This window comes from Equus przewalskii, chromosome 15, assembly GCF_037783145.1.
Source record: "Equus przewalskii isolate Varuska chromosome 15, EquPr2, whole genome shotgun sequence".
Lineage (NCBI taxonomy): Eukaryota > Metazoa > Chordata > Mammalia > Perissodactyla > Equidae > Equus > Equus przewalskii.
Genome location: NC_091845.1, coordinates 36,346,349 through 36,366,198, shown reverse-complemented (window position 1 = coordinate 36,366,198; position 19,850 = coordinate 36,346,349). Strand labels below are relative to the sequence as shown.

Below are 19,850 nucleotides of genomic sequence, written 5' to 3'. Positions count from 1 at the left end.
CTCAGTCTTCCCCATCTCCCAAGTCTCCTTGCTCTCTGTGTGACCAGGTTCCTGGGAGGGAGCAAACGGCCACCTTGGGCTTGAACACTCAGCCAGAGCACCAGCATGTACCAGCACCAGCCTGGCAGGCAAGCCAGACCTGGCCCAGTGAGACGCAGAGCCATGCAGAGGCCTAACCTGTATGGTACAGACTGTACGTCCTATAACTTCAAAGGAGAACATAGGAGCTAAGGTCATCGGGGAACGTTTCTTGGAAGATGGGGAGGATGTGGCTAAGTGGGGAGGAAGGAGAAAAACATTTAAGGGAAAGAGGAATGTGGGTGGGGGAGGAGGCAGGAATGGGTTTGGCAGGTGTGGGGGATAGAAGAGCAGCCCTGTGGCATCTTGCTGCATCCAGTTTCTGATAAAGGGCTGTTTTCCTTGGCCCAGGCTACAGGGCAGACCATGGCGGCTGCAACATCCACAGCACAAAAGAGATCAGGAAAGGAGGGTAGGGGCACCAGGTCCAGGAACCTAGCTGTCCTGCAAGACACCAAGACACCACCTTAGTGCCACGCAAAGAGGGACCCGCCACATAACACTACTGGCAGCTACAACCAGTGGGAACAAGGACTGAGGAGCTCCCTGGCATGGTCCAGTGGTTTACCTGCTATGAACACCTTGACAGCACTGCCCACCCCCGGCCCCCCGCCCTCATGCCTCACATTACCTCAAACCAAAATTCAGCCTGAGCCATGTCCGCACTGGCCCAGCCGATGGACTGCCACTACTGGGAGCACAAAGTCTCACTACAGAACAACGGTACCCAGAATATTGTCCACCCGTAGTAGTGCCCTGAGCTCAGGTCCACAGCAAGGCTGTTACAGTGTGCCTGGATGCTTCCCTGAAGATTTTTACCTACAGAAGCTGTTAGTCAATTATTTATTTAAGACAAGTTGAAAAAAACAAAAATCAATGTGTAATCTGCTAAGCGGACCAACAGGCAGTTTAACATTCCTATGTACTACAATTTCATGTAACAGAACCAGATTTTTTTCTGCCAGTAACTGACGGGATTTCTCACACAGAAATCTGGGGACAGAATTATGAAACCAGGGCTCATGACAAAAAACACGTTAATTTACGTCTCCCTACATTATGTCTGGAGGACCCCAACACCTGTCCCTTGTCGTCAGCCTCGCCTGGGCTTTTGGATACCAGTTCGCTCCAGCACTCAGACTGAGGCTGGGGGGCAGCAGTGCAGACAGGAGACCCGCAATCTTCAATCTTCGAGCCTGCTGCCTCAGAACCTGCAGCAAAGCCCCAGCCAGCAGGGAGCAGCCACGTCTCTAATACATGCACGCTCAGGTGTGCTCCGAGTAAGCCTCCCCTACACACTCCTCTCCAGGTGTAGCCTCGGAGCACGTGCACGTGCACACACACACACACACACACACACCGGGTGTAGGCAACCTTGCTTGTTGGAATGAGCTACAAATATTTTAGCCCAAAATTCACTAACCAAATAGAAAACCTGCTCTAACGCTACCTTGGTCAAGACATCCACACGAGATGCAGCGTTGAGCTCAAGTGTTCCTGCAGGATGGCGTCTTGGGCTCGTGTCATTTAATGGAGGCGTTGTTACCACCTTATCTCTCTACATCATTTTTCGTGTTATTAAGTGAAAACGTCTTCTCAGAAAACAGAAAAGCCTGCGATGAGATTAAGAGGCTAGAACAGCCCATAGTCTTGAACGGAAGCTGGGAGGAAAAAGCATTTTCAGAAAGGTGCACATATGAAAACATAGGGTTGGCCCCACGTGTCCCAACCTACTGTGCACATAACTTTAACCGTGAAAGAGAAAAATAAAGAAAAAGCATGAAAGCTCTTGACACCCATCACTAGTTGGTCATAGGAAATTTCACAAATACTTGATACTAAGTCTTTAAAAGAAATTTTAGAGCCAAGAAAAACACTGGTTGAGGGCCCCAGCCAGGCGAGTGACCCTTCTTCCTCTACTGTGCCCCCCGCCCCCGGCCCCACCCTGTGAAACCATGCCCCAGGTAAGGCCGAGCCTCACCAGCTCCTGCCTCCTCCTCCTGCAAAGTAGCTCGAGTGGAATCTGACCATGGCACAGAATGCCCTTTAAAATGAAGAGGACACTCTAAATTAAAGGAAACAGGACGAAGGACATATCAGATGCTAAGACAGGGCTGCAGTAACTCAAGAGAGAAGTCTTTTTCTCACAGGCACAAAGGTGATTTCAGTGGTTGACAATCCCACTGTGGTAGGCACAGGACTTCTAGAACAAGCTGACAACTGGAGTTCTTATAAGACACCAAAGTCCAACCCCACGAAAGCCTGGGACCACGCTCACAGACTGGGCTAGGGAGATCCCCAGGATTCACCCACCTTGGCATTAGTCTCTGTGACCACACTCGACAGCTGTCCAGAATTGAGGCTGGACTCAAAATCCAGGGGTGGAAGCATCTCCACTTTCTCTACACCTGTGTGGAATGCGGTGGGCAGTCAACAAAAGCTAGTTAACAATAAGGAGCTGCTTCACTCACTAGCTAAAGGCAATGTGTCCAGAGCCAGAGAGCCTGGTTCTGCCACTCACTGGCTATGTGATCTTGGGCAGGTTACTTAACCTCTGTGTGACTGTTTCCTTATCTATAAAATGGAGATAATAATAGCACCTACCTCTCAGGGGGGCTGGTGAACTAAAGGGGCTAATACACAATGCCTCGTACCAAGCAGGCGCAGCAGGTCTGCCCACATCATCACACCATCTATCTCAGGAGGCACTGCCAACAGGGCAGGGGGCTGTAAGAAGGTCCCTGGCTCCCCATTTCTTTTCCTGCAGCCCCAAAGATACAAACAGTAGATGTTCCTCAGGGGGACCCTATGAGATCTAAAAGGGACGTGATAAAACTGCCTTAAAAGAAAGGTTCTCAAAGAAATAGTCCAAATGTAGCATGAGGTAAATGCAGAATCTGACTTGCCATTCAATAATTCAATTCTCCATCCTTTTTAAGTGCAAGCTGAAAGTGTGAGAAGAAAGTAGGCCTGAGACTGAACAAGGAAGACTTTCTGGAATCCCTCCAAGCACACGGCTTCTCTTCCTGGGAGCCTCTGCCCCCACACTCTCGAGCCAACCAGGACTGACGGCCTGACCCATGGTCTCCTAAGTGGACCTTTGCTCTCACCACACTGTGTGTGTGGAGAGCCCCTCGCATCACCTTCACCTCCAGTGTTATGCTCAAGCAGGGCTTCCTCACGGACACTTCCCCTCATCCCTCCTCTCAGGTCTGTTCAAACTTCTACAACCCTCTGCACACTGCCAGCACACCTGCAGCCCACTCCAGCTGGGGGCCCCTCCAGGACGGGGAACTGGGTCTCAGCTCTTCTTTATCAAGGCAGCACCCAGTACCACACCTGGCACTCAGGTCCTTAACAAATCCTGACAGTCCACTCTTCTCATCCTTCAGGGGCAACATCCTGACCTACTAATCTGTTCTGCTGGAGCTCATATGCGAGTCTGCTGAGTAATCCACAAACTGAACAAATGTAGTTCTCAACAGGGGTGATTTTGCCCCCTAGCGGACACTGAGCAATGTCTGGAGATTTATTTATTTTATTTTTTAAAGATTGGCACCTGAGCTAACAACTGTTGCCAATCTTGTTTTTTCCTTCTTTCTGCTTTTTCTCCCCAAATCCCCCCAGAACATAGTTGCATATTTTTAGTTGTGGGTCCTTCTAGTTGTGACATGTGGGATGCCGCCTCAGCATGGCCTAATGAGTGGTGCCATCTCTACGCCCAGGATCAGAAGTGGCAAAACCCCAGGCCGCCAAAGTGGAGAGCGCGAACTTAACCACTAGGCCATGGGGCAGACCCCCTGGAGATATTTTTGATTGTCACGATGGGGGTGGGGAGCTACTGGCATCCAGTGGGTAGAGGCCAGGGATGCTGCTAAACACTCTACAATATACAGGACAGCCCCCACAACAAAGAATTACCCAGCCCCAAAATGGTGCCAAGTTGAAAACCTTGGGTTAGAGGGACAACTTCCCAGTAGCGGAGTAATCTACAAGAGACTCATGGACCATTTCTGCACATACATGAGAAAAAGGATAACTCTTAAGGGCTAGCCCTAACTCTTAAGATTATTAACTACTCTCCTTACAGTCATATAAGACCAGGGAAACAAATTCTGTGAAAACCAGCAGGTAACCTGAAACCACTGAGGGCCCTGGAAATCCCCCTTCACCAGTTACTGAATGGACTCCTGTGCTCCCTCCCCTGATGCTCCCAGAGGCCCGGCCTCAGACACTAGACCTCAGCCCCAGGCGAGGATCTAGGGTGAGGCCATCCCCGCACAGCCAAGGAGAACCTTCACAAAGGCCCAGGCCAGAAAAGCAAACCTCAGACGTAACTCACACATGCACGAAATGATTGGCAGATCATCTCAAATTTATATTTTTAATGCTATCAATAGCCATAAAACAATCTGAAGTTCCAGCTAATACTGTGAACCTAAAAAAGAATTATTAAGAAAATCAGAATTGTTCAAATAGGAACAAATGAGGTGAGGTCGCCAGGGATACAGAGTAATGAGAAAGTGCAACGTGTGGAAAGATAGGCGACAAAGGCAGGCAGGAGCAGGGGGAGTGGCTGAGAGGGTCTGGAGGCTGAGGGACCTGGCTTACATTTCAGCTCTGCACTTACCAACCAGGACCTTGTGCTAGACACTGCACCTGCTCACTGTCCTTGTTTGTAAAGTGAAAATAACCCCTCCTTCCAGGGTTCCTGTGATATGCATCAAGTGCTGAGGGGCTCAGTAAACAGCACGCTGCAGGAAAGAAGCTGTTCTTGTGGCCAGCGCCACCACCTGCTACCAGGCGACCTGGGGCAATAAAGCCAGGGACTCGGAGGCAGGTTCACCACCTGTAAGTGGGCTGCCCCAGTCCACCCACTGCCCTCTCAAGGCCCATGTGAGACTGTGGGTGAAACACAAGAACGGGTTGGGTGAAGGAAGAGAGCATCACTATACTAAAGCCACCTGGTTTGGGTACATGCTAATTTGAAGTTCACAATCACTGTGGTGGTTAGGCTGAAGTTTTTATTATTCTGCAGTCTATGAAAGAGGGCTAAAGGTAAAGCTGTTGTGCAAACAAGATAGAAAGGGAAACGTTTGACCTAATTCAGAAAACAAGTTACTCAAGCACTTGTGAAATGTTCTTCAACAGGACTCAAGAATGCAAATACTGTAATAATGACGAAGGTGATGACATCATCCCCCAACCCCCACCCCTTATGCAGGGCCTAACATGTGCCTGACACTGATCCGGCTTCCTTATAGACATTCTTTCTAATCCCCGCAGTCCCAGAAAAATTATCCCCCTCTTACTAGGGAGGAAACTGAACCTTTGAGAAACACACAGGCTGCTCAAGGGCACTACATGGCAGAAGCAGAAATGGAAGCCAGGTTAGACTGGTTCCAGAGCCAGGGATCCTGCTATTTTTAACCACTTATAAAACTCCTTCCACACGATTCCATCTTCACGCAAACATTATACTAATTGCAAAGGATTTTAAACAGATCATTAAAGCAGTAGAAGCTTGACAGGCCCCTATAGGGCAACACTTGACAAACAGAGATATTTAAAAGGCTAAAAAATGGATTTTGTCAAATTATTCTACAACTCAGATTGTCCCCTAATTCAGACAACTCCCTCTTGCCCTGATTTTATTCCAAATTAATTAAGTTTTATTATAAATAAAGCTGTAGATCACCATTACGGACAAATGCTACCAGATAAATCAGCATTTAGAAAACTTTCTAAAAACAAAGACCCCTAATCAGCCACCATGCTTTATGCAGGCACACTCATTTTTCCTGTGCACACAGTACCAGCCTGGGACAGAAAAAGGGATGTTTCTCCTTTGCCTTGGCTGGCACTCCGGAGGGAGGAGAGGAAATGGACATTTATTGAGTGTGTGTTGGGTGCCAGGCCCAGAGATAGGCGTCCTCACTCATGAACTCCAATTCAGCCACCATTGTGTTTCGTTATTTTACCAGGAGGAGGTGACCAGAGTGAAAAGTTACTGCGGAACAGGATATTCACACGATCTCAAAGTATCACCACGACAAAGATAATTTATCAATTGCAAAGGGGAAAATGCACCTTTACAAAGGAGAGCTCTAGAGACCTCAGCCCTCCACCAAGTAACTGACCTTACTGTCACTAATAGTGGGACTGCCTGATGTCACGTGCCTTCTTACGGAGTGTTCTTGCCGTCAAAAGGGTAATCTGAATCTAACAGCTCCTCCAGAACAAACTCAGCAAACACAGCAATTAGTGAAACAGCTCAAACACCACAACAAGCAAGCACCCAGACAACTCCAGAATATGGGACACTGTATAGGACGACAGGCCAGGAGTCTTCAAAAAGGCAATGTCATTTAAAAAAAAAAAAGGGGTGTGTGTGTGTAGGGGAAGATTCTTCTGGAGTAAAAATGACTTAAAAACATAACCAAATGCAATGTGTGGACCTTACTGGATCATAGTTTTTAAAAAATTCCAGCTCTAAGAGACTTCTGACATTTGGGGAAGTGTGAATACGGATGGATATCACATGATATTGTGGAGTCATAAATTTTCTTAGGTGTGATCATGAAACCGGTTATGGGGACGACTGTCCTTATCCTTAGGAGACTCAAGTGAAGTTTTTAGGGGTAAAGTGTGGTGCTAGCTTCAACTTACCTTCAAAAGGCTTGGCCAAAAAATATACATATATAAACAGGTAAAGCTAATGTGGCAAAATGTGAACAACGTCTCAGATTGTTTTTTTTTTAAATTCCTAGTTTAAAATCTTCAAACCACAAAAACAAACAAATCCCTCTAGGCCCAGATGACTTCACTAGCAAACACTACAAAACATTCAAAGAACCAATTCCACATAAGCTCTTCCAGAAAATGGAAGAGAAGGTAATACTTCCCAACTCATCTTTTTTGTTTTTTAATTATTTTATTGAGGTCATATTGGCTTATACTATTGTGTAAATTTCAGGTGTACATTATTATATTTCAGTTTCTGTATAGATTGCATCGTGTTAAAAAGTGAACAGTTTCTGAGTCTAAGTGGAGGGCAGACAGATGTTCATGCTATTATTTTTTCATCTTTTCTGTATGTTTGACACTTTTTAAGATAAAAACTGGGATAGGGTGGGGAGAGGTGATCCCAGGAAAGGTTGTCCCAGCACGAGTGTGTCTGTACAGAACACAGAAGGAGGCCAGTTAACCATGCAAGAAAACACCAGGGGCTCTGATTTGAGGTTAAGATTTCAAAGCAGGGTGGACTGGTTTATGATGTTTACTTTGGGCCTCAGGAAAAAAGGTACCATTTCTCAACGCCAGCAGCGTTTTTGTATAACGCTGACACCAGCTGGCTAGTCCCTTTATCTGTAACATAAAAATAGGCAGGTAGATTTATCCAACCTCTCAAAATGCTTGTTTTGTTAAAAACTAATTCCATCTACACTTCAGCCCGGAACTCTGACTGTGCTTGGTGAAGGAGGCTTGAGTTTGCTTTGCATTCGAACATCCTGAGAGTAAACAGCCCCAAATGCCAACACATACACTGGCCAACAGTGACCTTTGGCTGACAGCTGGGCCACTGACCTGCACTGCAACAGTTTGCTGAGCTCCAGGACTGCTCAGCTCTGTTCTGCTCTAACTCTAGTCTGAGCAACTTCTTCAAGTCAGGCTATAGATAAAGCCACCAAAACAAGAGGAACTGTTCGGCAGGCAGATCATAACAAAGTTCCCTTGCTTAAAGTGTTTCTTTCTACTCAGACACCCAATGCCTTTCGGTGACATCCCAGAAAACCCAGAGTGGGAAGTCCCTTTATAAGCTTGCCTCTGTTTGTTCAGCTTTCCTTGCACACAGAGGGTACCTTAGGTGGAGCCTCTGGAAAGCACACCAACTTAACAAGGTGATGCTGACACTGGGGCATGCCCGTGGATGGCGGCCTGTAATAGTCTGCATGTTTACGTAGCTTGAAGAATCGGCTACGTGTCACTGGCATACAAATTTTCAACTGCCTGGATGGAGACTGTCTGAAAACCCCCACACATTGAGCCAAGATGAGAAATCCTTGTAAGTATCAAAATCCTCCCCTGAGACATTAATATATATGAGAAGTCTTCCTCCAGGACAAAACTCTCCTGGTAAAAACACAGCAACGTGTAAATGGGGAAAAAAGTGACTTTTCTGGATAGAAAATGAATACATAAAGACAGTGGTCTGAGAATTCACTGAAATCGGGGACGTGATGTGATGAAGAAGCCCTTACAGCTTGTCTGGCAGGGAAGTGGGTCCATACTATAGAACAGATCTGGTCCAACAGGAAAACAGAACAGCATGTGCTCTCAGAACTGGGGAGGTGTCGGAGAGGCAATGAGGCCAGTGCCTAGGGGAACAGAAGCACCTGGAGGGGAAAAGACTGTGACCCCAAAGAGCATAGGGATTGTTAGTTTAAACTGCTTAGCAGAGGTGACTGGTATTTAAAAGAGGCTTAAAGAAGATAATGATGGAAATGATGAAGCGTGGAGTTGCCTCATCTTAAACCAAGACCTCCCTCAAGGGCTGTGAGGTGGACACTCTTGTCAAGGGAGCCTGGCACTCTTGACAGCAGCTCTGCCATCTTGAGGAACCGATGCTGTGACTAGGAAGACTAAAAGCCCAGACAAAGCCAAACAGCTCGCGAGCACTTCCTTGAGACTACCTCTAACCTCTTTCCTTTTCCCCAGCAAAACGCATTCCAAAATGGACCACAGCCCCCTAGAGATTTCCTCCCCTTCCTAGCAGTACAAAATGGAAAAGCCCCATAGTTCCATCCCAACAGAACCAACAAGGGATCAAGAGGTGTACTTCCCTGACTGGACCCCGGTCAATGGGATTCTCCTTGGCCTGCTGTCTGCTTCTAGGTGGGGGAATAAGCTCTTGCTCTCATCTCCATTTCTGCGTCCAGGGCAGACACAGCTCTAGCCTTTTGAACTCTTCTGCCCATCATTCCTACTCATCATTGTCCCAGGAGCGGCTACTCTTTCCCACAAGCTCCCTCCACATCTAGCCTTACACTGAGCAAGAGACCACTTTCTAGTCCAGTCTTTGCATACAGAAGGTACCAACCACAGTGGGGTTTGCCTATGTGCTCACACTCAAGATTAAGTAAAGAAGTGAGTGTGTCCCTGAAGACTCCCAGGGCCAGCACCGTCACTCTGAACACATTCAACCAGGCACACTTCTCAGCTGTGAGCAACTCTCCCCTGTCATAATCATATTTCCCTCTTTGAATCACAAACCCTATCAAACCCTAGGGAATAAGTCGGGCCATCAGCATCAATCAAACACACGAAAACAGCCAGAGCTAGGCTGAGAAATCTTAGGTGAGGGAACAAAATAAAGATTAAGCCTGCAGTTTCTTTAGCGAGAAAGGAAGGCCAGCTGGAGGAGAGAGATGTGGGAGGGGAGCGAAGACCCATGCACAATGTCTCGAAAACACACACATACAGTTCACGTACCCAAGTCAGCAGCTGATTTTGGCTGAGTCGTCACAAACTATTACTGTGGGAACAAGAGGGCATTTGTTCAGAAGGGAAAGTAGCAAGGCAAGTAGAGATGAAAAAGGAAAGAAAAAGTGGCAAACCTACAGTTGTGCACTTGTTGCCAGACTTATCACGGCCAGGCAACCAGAAGAAAGTAGTGTCTAAGAACAGCCTCTTCAGGGTTACCTAAAGCCTGGGAAATTCTCCCAAATAAGCCCCATGTTACAAACAAGCAAAGCTGCCACTCCAGCAACTGGACCCCACAAGACACGCACACAGCTGCAGGATCCCTCCCAAGTGCCGAGGAGCATCTGTTCTGCAGGAACTTCCCACTCTGTCCACGGGAGCACAGTCGGGAAGTTTTGAGAACAGGTCATTTCGGAATTAATGTCTCTGTACAGATAGTTATAACTCTTCCTTCCTCTAAAACAGAATCACAGGGGCACTCTGAGGCCTACAAGCCAACCCAAGCTTGTTACTTTAATAAAGAGAAGGATATACACTAAGAAAACAACAGAACCCGCCACTTCCATGCCACACATGACAACAGGGTGGAACTTCTAGTTTTCCAGAGGGACTATCTGGGGCTTTCCTCTCCATCATGAAAATCTCAAGGAAGGGCCCCTGGTGACTTAGCACAGGGATTCTGAGTCCTCCCCAGATTCTCTGAGCCTACTTCTCCATTAAGCCACTAGGTTGCCCAGGTCTCACGGAAAGGAAGGAAACTTGAAATATAAATAATAAAGGGTTGGGAAAGGGAACAGCCAGGGGAGGCTTGCGACAGAACTTACTTAGGAAAGCTCAGGACAGAGGGAACAGGTGAGCCTGTTCAGGAAAAAAGGAGAGGAAAGAGGAGATGTGGGAAGAAGGTTGGATGGGTCCTGCTTCGACCAAAACAGAAAATAAAGCTGAGGAAGAAGGTCCCGGGGTGGAGTAGGGTGGAGGGGCCAGAATGCACGGCCTAACAATCCAGGTATTGCAAGGTAGCGGGATTTAAATGCGAACGGGAGAGAGTAAATCTTTGAGGAGTGAAGGTGTAGAAAAAACCTGAGCATCAGACTGGGGATTTAGGGATGTGGGTTCAAAGTGCGAAGGGGAGGCTAAAAAGAGACTCTAAGAGGGGACGGAAAGGGGTATGCCAGCGGGGGTCGTTGCCCCAGGCTGGAAAGTGGGGTAGCCTTAATTTGCGATGACCAGGTGGCGGGGGTGGCGGGGAGGGGGGGGCAGTTTTAGGCAGGTACTTCACAAGAGAGGTGTGTGCGGGTTGTAGGAGAGGAACAGGTTGACCCCTGGCTAGAGGCTGCAGCGAGAAGGCGAGGGACTCAGGACGCTGGCGCGGGGGTGGGGGCTTCCCCTAGCCTGGGAATGCTCAGTCCTGGCTCGCGGGAAGAAGGCACCTCCGCCCGGGTCCCCAGGCCTGGACTCTTCAGACAGGAGGGTTCCCAAGGCGAGACTGGGCCCGCGGCTCGTCTGGCGGGGCCTCGGGAGGGTCGGGGGTCCCGGACTCACGCATCAACGTGCTGAAGGCCACGACGCCGAGCAGCCCCTGCAGGAAGATGCCGAAACTGTGCATGAGCGCGCCGCTCTCGCAGCGGCCCGCCCCGGACGCGACGGTGGAGGGCGGCCCGCCCGGCAGTCCGTGGCTCGCATTCCCGGCGGGGCCCTGCATGGCAGGCCTGGCGGAGGGGTGTGGGGCGCCACCGCCCACCCGCCCGGCCTCGCTGCCCGCGCCAGCCGCCCCGCCAAGCCGGGGTCCTGGAGTCCAAGCCGGGAGTCGGTACCTCCGCCCGGCGGCCCCCTCGGCGCCGCGCGTAACCCGACGTCTGAGATCTCAGCGTCTGATTGGCCCGGCCCGGCGTGTGGGCGGGCCTCGGCCGCCTGCTCTCCCGCTGGCGCGGCAGCGGCAGGCGAAGGGGCGGGGTCGGGGGTTCGGACCGCAGGTAAGACAGTCCAGGTGAGCCAGACCGTGCGGCCAGGAGATCGAGCCCTGGTAACCCGGGCGCTCCTGGTCGGGAGGGCAGGAGCGGGGACAGTCTCTGACTAAATTATTTTTCCCTCCAAGATAAGCCCCTCGTACCCTGCAGAATTTCTTAAAAATACTCCTGGGCTCCACCTTCAGATTCTGCTTCAGTAATTCTGAGACGGGGCGGAGTAATCTGCATTTTCAGCAAGTTGCCTGGATTATTCTGAAGCAGGTGGTTGAGGAAAACAATCCAAGACTCTGCACACAGGCATATTTCTTTCAATCCAGACGTTTGGCGTCTTTCTTCTTTCATTGTTAGTACCAATATCCTGGGCTAAGGCTTATCTTGGATTCATCAATCGGGCCCCAGTCACCTTTCCCCCTCTCCTTAACGTAATTTAAAATGGTCATTTCAATCCAGTCGCCTTCATTTAGAAATATACAAGGTTTATATTGAAAATATGTGAACATATCTCCACTTGCTCATTTTGAATGATTTATAAAAGAAAGCCAAATTCTTGGTATTTGCCAGCCTCCCTCCACACATGCGCATTCACTCCTACCTAACCCTTTCAGACTCGTTGGAACCTGCTTTCTACCTCTACCAGGGCCTCTAGTCCCCATTCTCTCATCTACCCTCCGAGCCCCCTCTGGCTTCTCTCCAGACACCTCTTGTTGGTGCTCCAGAGTCCCTAACCTTCCCGCTGCATCCACTTAATGCCAGTACACAAGTTATTATTCCAGGAGACACTGGGCTACATTTGTGGAACAATAACATATCTAGGGAAATTTTCCCTAAAAGTAGTCACCAAGAAATTCCAATTACAGGGGCCGGCCTGGAGGCACAGCGGTCAAGTTTTCACCTTCTGCTTCAGCGGCCTGAGGGTCGCCGGTTTGGATCCCCGGTGTGGACATGGCACTGCTTGTCCAGCCATGCTGTGGTAGGCATCCCACATATAGAGTGGAGGAAGATGGGCATGGATGTTAGCTCAGGGCCAGTCTTCCTCAGCAAAAAGAGGGGGATTGGCAGCAGATGTTAGCTCAGGGCTAATCTTCCTCAAAAAAAAAGAAAAGAAAAGAAAAGAAATTCCAATTACATAAAAGGGTTAAATGCTCTACAAAAGCTTTCTTGGTTAACAGGAATTAACCTGATTATCCAGAGAACAAAAATGCTTTTGGCTTCCTAGAACCAATTTCTCCAGCCCTTCTCTTACAATGCACTTCCACACGTCTGTGCCTTTATGTGGCATTCTAACTGCATGAAAAACACTTTCCTTTTCCCTGCTCCATGAACTGCTACTCATGTCAAGGTCTGCCTGCCTTCCTTCTCCCCACTGTGCTTCCACATTACCTTTGTCTGTGCTGCTCCACTAGAATTTTTCAGACTGCTAAATTAGATGGCTGTACACATCTCTCTCTCACAGCTGAGTGTAAGCCACCTGAGGGCAGGAACTGGTTTTTATTCACCTTTGAATCCAACATAGTGCCTGGCACAGAGAACATGCAACAAAATGTTTTTTAAATTAAACTGAATTTTAATTTATAAAATTTAAAACTCTCCACAAGTATTGACCATGGGAATATACAAAAAAATCAGGTAAAGAAAATAAATAGGTAAGGGAAAATTGCATTACTGTCTTTGAGTATAAGAAGGTCTCTTTTGGGGATGCTCAACAGTTACCGTCTATGATCAGAGAGAACCAAACAAGAGGATGTGTACTTAAAGCAAAAGAGATTGTGGCTGGGCATAAGGAGACTATTAATTGCTTGAAAACATAAACAGCTCAAGAAAAGTTGCACACAGAACTGGAAACGAAGTTTCTGACAAAGCACTGCTCTGGCACATCCAGATGCAGAGGAATCCTTAAGGCCCACTGCTGCTGTACCAAGGGAAATGGAGAGGAACAAGAAGCCGTCTTCAGAGATCAGGGGCAGAATCCCCAATGCCAGGAGCAAGCTAGCTGGCTCTTTCTACCTTTGCTGAACTGCAATAAAAAAGTACCTAAGTGCAGAAGGGAAAGGATCAGATAACAGGACAGGGGGGAGAATTCTGGAAATGTTCATTTTATTAAAATAGGAAGGAACTTTCTCCTCCATTGAGAGATGATTCTCTGGGGTTCCAGTGGAAAGGGTTTTGAAGGATTTACTCTAGCCAAGATGCCTTCTTTGCTGTCAAATGAAGTTAAACGTAGTTTAAAACCTGTTTTAATTTCCTCACAACCACTTAAAACTGCCACAATATACCACAAGTTTATATACACTCTTATTTACAAAAAAAAAAAAAAAAACACGCAAAATACTCATCCAAAATAGTTATTTTTTAATCCCTTGAAGTTATACCATCAAACTTGATGGGGGTTATTTTAATAGGTATGCTTGTGCATATTTCTCCTTAAGTATACTTTATCCTCAATGCATAACTTTAAAAATTAAGAGAAAAACAGCAAGCAGGAAGGATACAATGCAATATGCATTTCATTTTGTTCCAAACAAGCAGCTTAAAAAAAAAGATAACATACATTAAACAAAGTGCATCAGTTTCAACGAGTTAGTATTAGAAAGAGGCCTAAGGACAGTGCTGGAACCAGCCAGAAATCCTACCCTCGCAGGCCTCTGATTGTCTTTAGAGACTATTTAACCAAAAAAAGGAAGAAAGGAAGAGGAAAAGAAATGAGCACTTTAAAATCTCAAGAGAACCATTCAAACTGCACTTCCCTAGAGACTTCTTGCAAAAAGAGTTAAGGAACTGCCCAGTTTTAACTTTGTCTAAACTTTGTAACCACCATCAATCATCTGCTTTGGACTTGATTTGCCCCAAAGCCTACCCTCATCCTTTCAACACTATTTACCCACCTCCATTCTGCCAAACTAGGCATGTAGTTAGATTGACTAAACCACGTAGAAACCCTTAGGACTGAGTTTCCGTACATCCTGACAAGCTCCCTCCATCAGCATCATTTCACTAGTCATATCATCCTTTGCCTCCAGAAGTAGTTGTAAACCCTTGCCTTCCATGGCTTAGGGTCCACACTCTACTGCTAGTGTTGAAGACTTGTCTGGCAAGGCTGTGGCTTATTTCCCTTTTAAAACAGTCCTTTGTGATAGCCCACAGCACCAAGACAAACCCAAAAAATGTGTTGTCAGAAAAGATATAAGAGGAGGGAGTTTTAGGCCTATTTCTCCATTCCCCCAACCCCCACTCCTGGTTTTGCTGATGCTTGTGAGACTCTTAGACTTAACTGAAACACCAGAACCAAGAAAATCAATCTCCAGTGCCTTTACCACCCATCACCTTCTATACATTTACCCCTAAGGCTGCCCTCAGAAACAAGCTACCAGTGTGGTCTGGAACAAATACAGAGGAAACCCCAAGAGAGCAGGCTTGGAACCAGATCCATTTGGACTGGGCTTTGAGTTTGGAACTCTTCTGCCAAAACTTCAAGTCCATAGGTGGCTTATTTGGATAAATTCAAATTTCCAAAGTATGCACATTCTCACATAACAGGTGGGAATCATTAAAATTCACTAGCAAACATCGTAAATAAATTCAAGGAAGGATTATAATTGCATGAAAGTGATTGATTTCTTTTTGGTTTTGCAGGAAGCTCTGTCCTACAGAGTTTCTGAGCCAGCACTATGACCATGACATGGTTACTTATAGTGGACCCAGGACCACAGACAATCAAATTTTAAAAGGGGGTACCTGGTTCCCACCAAGATTTATACTTCATTTGTTAGTGATGTCTTCTCCTTCATTTTCATAAGGCCAACTGATAACACAGAACACGTTTGAACTAACTTACACACACACTCACACACCCACACATACAACATCCCCAATATACAGGACCAGAGTTCAAACCCAGTGTGTGTTTAAACTGTCAAAACTAAGCTCCTAACAACTCTCTCAGAGCTTCTGTGGGCATCAATCAGACCAGTAAATGGTGTTTTATATATAACAGTCTTTGGTGATAGGTGCCAAGTAAATAAATACCTGTGACAGTTTTCCTAATGTCTCCATCTAGATAAATCTTATCTACTGTTAACAATTCCCTGATGTTCTGTGTGCCCCACAGAAATGCTTTTTGGCTTGAGAGAGGGGAATGGTTCTGAGTCCTACCCTACCTAAAGTCTCCTAAAGCTTTTAATTTGTATTCAGTTACCACATTAGTGACTGAATTGGTATAAAAGAGTGAGTAACATGTATTCAAGTCCTCAGGAAGCTTTGGTCCAATGCCCTCTCTCTCACAGTGAGAATAATTTTACTTTCAAAAGAGGCATACAGAGGCCAACTTGTGAACTGGTTTTCTATGTCTGCCTCTATCACAATTCAATAAATATTTACCAAAAAGCCCATCTCTTCAAGAGGTTGGTAAGTACCCTTGCCTGACCTCATCTATCTATAATATAGATGCTGGAAGCCACCCACATTGCTAAAGAAAAGCAGATGGGTAAAAGCCCCCCTTAATGCATTCCTTGCATTAGCCACTGCAATGCTGCTTCAACTGAGAAGGAGGAAGGAACTTTACGAAGGAAAATAGCATAGTTCCCAGAAGCCCACAAAATATAGTCAGAATTTCACAGTAAATCTTCATGTGCAGTAAAAGGTTTCCCTAACACTCCAACAGAGCAGTAACAGGCTAATATGGTCAGTCACTTCAAGGTTCAGGAGAATGGTCTAGTCCATTCACCTGTTTCCAAGCTTGTCAATTCAGGATCAAAAATGGTTCACGGAAAACTTTCTCACCTCAGGCAGGCTGTGGGGTCAGCTGAAAGTAAAATTCAGACAAATGCAGTCCCTCACAATGCACTTCTCGTAAATTTAAGAGGTTGGTACCTTTAAAAAACAAAGTTAATCTACCCATGTATGACATACAAACTTTTCACCCCAACACCACTAGTGAGCTACTGTCAAGCTTAAAATATGCTTCAGAATCAGACTGTCACTGCTGTCCTGCCTAGCCCCAGTAGCTTTATGAGGCAAACGAAATCTAAATTTTATACTTAAAAAAAATGCCCTGTGCCAAATTGCTAATTATTCTCTCTCATGTAATATCTGGGAATGGGGTTGGGGTATATAAGTCTTCTTTAATGCAGTTGCCTGATAAACTGTATCTCAGGATGAGAATCCAAGAAATTTTTTTTTTCTCCTTTATCTCCCCAAACCCCCTCTGTACACAGTTGTATATCTTAGTTGCACGTCCTTCTAGTTGTGGGAAAATCCAAGAAATATTAAGGGAAACCCAACTTACTTGTTTATTTAGAGTCAGCTTCTTTTTAGGAGAAAGCTGAGCTGGAATAATCATGGTATGGACAGACGAGCCAGTTGGGCTCTACCTATACCCAGATCAGACTACTCAGGGGCCACGTGTTTCACCTTCCAGGGGCTTTGCCCCCTTCAACTGTAAAGGGAGGTGTTCTAAATTCTATGGTTTCTGAAGAAGTCAAAAAGAGAAACAATATAACATATTCATTGTTGCATTTGGCAAATTCCCTCTTATAGTAAATAAAACTCATTTTCCTAAGTAAGACAACAATGTTAATTAATTCTAGACTTTTTTGTTCCACTGGTCTTCTTCAAGGAACCCTCTTTGGCTTAGTGCCTTGACAGCTGAGCTCTCAGGAAATTTTATCATGCAAGAAAACCCCCCCAAAAGTCTATCTACTTAACACTAATTGTTCTCAAGCATCTTATATATGCTTCTCTTCTATGAGCAGAGAGTCAAATTTTAAAAAACTGGATCTCTGAGTAAGTTCAAACATATTAACTTTTACTTAAATTAAGCTTCTTTCCAGGTCTGTCTGATACTAACCTAAGCAAAGAGTTGATGCTTAATGTATGGTTTGGTTGAGGGCTTGAGTTAAGGTGGTTCATATATATCCAATGAAGAGAGGACCCGGACTATACAATCTTTGCCAATGTCCATAAAAACAATTGGGGGTGGGGGGAAAAAAGGAAAAAAATCACAATCAATTTAAATTTGTAATATTACCTTATATTTGTATAGTTGTTTAGAATTTGCCCAGCTTGTAGTCTTAAAACATTTTCAAATCTTGAAGAAGAATGATTAGGTTATAAATTTGCAGGTGGCTAGGATAATTAAAAAAAACAAAAAACAAAAACACTCAGCAAAGCAAACCATTTAAAAGAAGCTATCTATGTATGTGTCTTTTGTCATTCCTCCTGGCTGGAACAGTACAGCAAATGCTACTATTCTATAATAGCCACCAGTGCAATCATCAATGAAAATCACCTGTAGTTTCATATCAGCTTGAGCTGGGTCTAAAGAAACACCTAAAGGAAAACTGAGTTATTGGTGGGAATCCTCAGACCGTAGATTACATTCAATTTAAAGGTTTAACCAAAGAGAAGTGTAAATGTGACTATGCAAAGAGGTTTCCAAAATCTTTAACCACCTCTCAATCTTTATCTGCTACTGAGAGCACACTGTTACAGAAACTCCATGCTCTGCACCACCCCCCAAACACATTTTCTCTGTCGTGCTTCTACACTATCTGCCTGGAGAACACCGAGAAAAAGGGGAAATGGGCTTTACTGTGGGTCCAAGGAACACCTACAGATTTTAACCCAAAGTGAGGACTCCCGAAATGAAACAGACAAACAACTGTAAAGAAGGTAAACACAAAATAAAAGCCACTGAAGTCGCTTTGAAAACTAATGGGGAGAGAGCAATTAAACTGAAATACCAAGAATCTTTGAGAAACTACTTAAAACAGAGAGTCCAAGCTGGGTCAAGATGGAAAACAATGACAATAGAGTTTTTAGATCAGGTCAGTTAAGGAACTGGTGTCAGTGCTCACATAATGTTTTTAAGAAAGCAAACAGTGTTTTTTTCCTCCAACTTCTGTCATAGTTTTAGTGTTCATGTAGCTTAAAAATGGCATCATACAAAAACCCTCATACATGGCTGTAAGCTCAATTATCAACAGAGGTAGTAAACAAAGGAACTCCTAAGAATAGATTTTAAAATGGATCAAAGTGTGACTGTACATTCAAAAGCCTAGAGCCACATAATCATCCCCAAAATGAACTGTTTTAATTTAAAAAATCTTAAAAACACAATGACAATGAAGCACTGATGTGCCTTAGGCATAGTCCCAAATCAGTGCTGACTTAAAGCTATGTCCTCTCTTTCCAAGAAAGAGGAAGCAGAGAACAAAGTTCAATCTACAATGGGAAGGAACAGAACAAAAGAAAACAACCAAAAGGATGCTTGCCAGCAACCTAGATTCTTCTTCATTTTCAGGCCACACCACTGGAAACGCTTATTCTTCTTATATGAATCTTTTCTTCACAATTTTTTTTTAACTGCAATTTGCTGAACAAGAGATGCCCACATTTCCACTGGCAGGAGAGCCACTTCTGTGCAGTTTTTGCTTCCTTAGTGTGGGTCCTCCTTCCCTGAAAGTGCAAAGAGAGCAAGCCGACACCTGCAGTGCCCAGGGCCCCAGGACTATTTCAGCTCTGTTTGTAGAGCACGGCAAAGGATTTGCTGCATTTGTGCTTCAAAGATACAGCTCACTTTGGTTGTCCTTCTCAGTTGGCAAACTGCTCATAAAAAGCAAACTTGATCCTCTCTATGTGATGACAAAGTTTGATGGCAGGGCCCAATTTTAAGTCCATGCACTCTTGAACGGTGGGAAGGGTAAGGAGCAACAGGGCCTGACCATCAATTTCCTGTTAAAGTATAAAATACAAATTAACTATGATGTGCACATGAATGGCAGCTTGATCATGACAGCCGCCATTCTCTTTGGCTTTGTCAAAAGCATAGTCCCTGTGCTTTCTTTTCATTACTTTTTCCCTTTAAACAAGTACCACATATTTCCTTTTAATTGCCTCTCATAGTCCTCCAGACTAATTAATCTTCAGAATTAATAATAAAGTTTTATGAAGGATAGGAATCCATTCTACAGTTTCTGCTCTGCAGAAATTCAGTAAACTAACTAGCCTTGTAAGTGGCAACAAAATGTGCCAAAAGAAACATCTTTTTAGAGGACTCTTTCTAAATCTGAAAGAAAATGTGTTTTGCTGCTCTGTAACATTCATTAAAGCCTGATAAGCCCTTCAAAGATGTTTAGTTACGAATCTCCCCAATTATTGAAACAAAATTTATTTCAATATTTAAGGCTGTAGATATTTCTGTTTTAGACAACTTGCCTTAAAATTAATCACCACTTTAGAACCTAATACACTATAGATGTTAATTATTTTTTTAAAACAAGCAAATCGTTATTTGGGAAAAGAGAAGGACAATTACACATAGCATGC

General features: G+C 45.3%; 2 protein-coding genes across 11 annotated transcripts in view; both read right to left on the bottom strand.

The window, feature by feature from the left end:
- The window catches only part of STIMATE (STIM activating enhancer), a 55,831-nt gene extending 44,430 nt beyond the window's left edge, over positions 1-11,401 (bottom strand). For both annotated transcript variants that reach the window (XM_008513133.2, XM_008513134.2), the window contains exon 1: positions 11,104-11,401. In XM_008513133.2, coding sequence (XP_008511355.1) covers positions 11,104-11,263 — 160 coding nt within the window. In that variant the 5' untranslated portion in view covers positions 11,264-11,401. The remainder of the gene's footprint in view (positions 1-11,103) is intronic.
- A 1,670-nt stretch (positions 11,402-13,071) lies between these two features.
- SFMBT1 (Scm like with four mbt domains 1) overlaps positions 13,072-19,850 on the bottom strand; it is a 135,898-nt gene continuing 129,119 nt past the window's right edge. For all 9 annotated transcript variants that reach the window (XM_008513135.2, XM_070574998.1, XM_008513136.2 and 6 more), the window contains one exon: positions 13,072-19,256. In XM_008513135.2, coding sequence (XP_008511357.2) covers positions 19,116-19,256 — 141 coding nt within the window. In that variant the 3' untranslated portion in view covers positions 13,072-19,115. The remainder of the gene's footprint in view (positions 19,257-19,850) is intronic.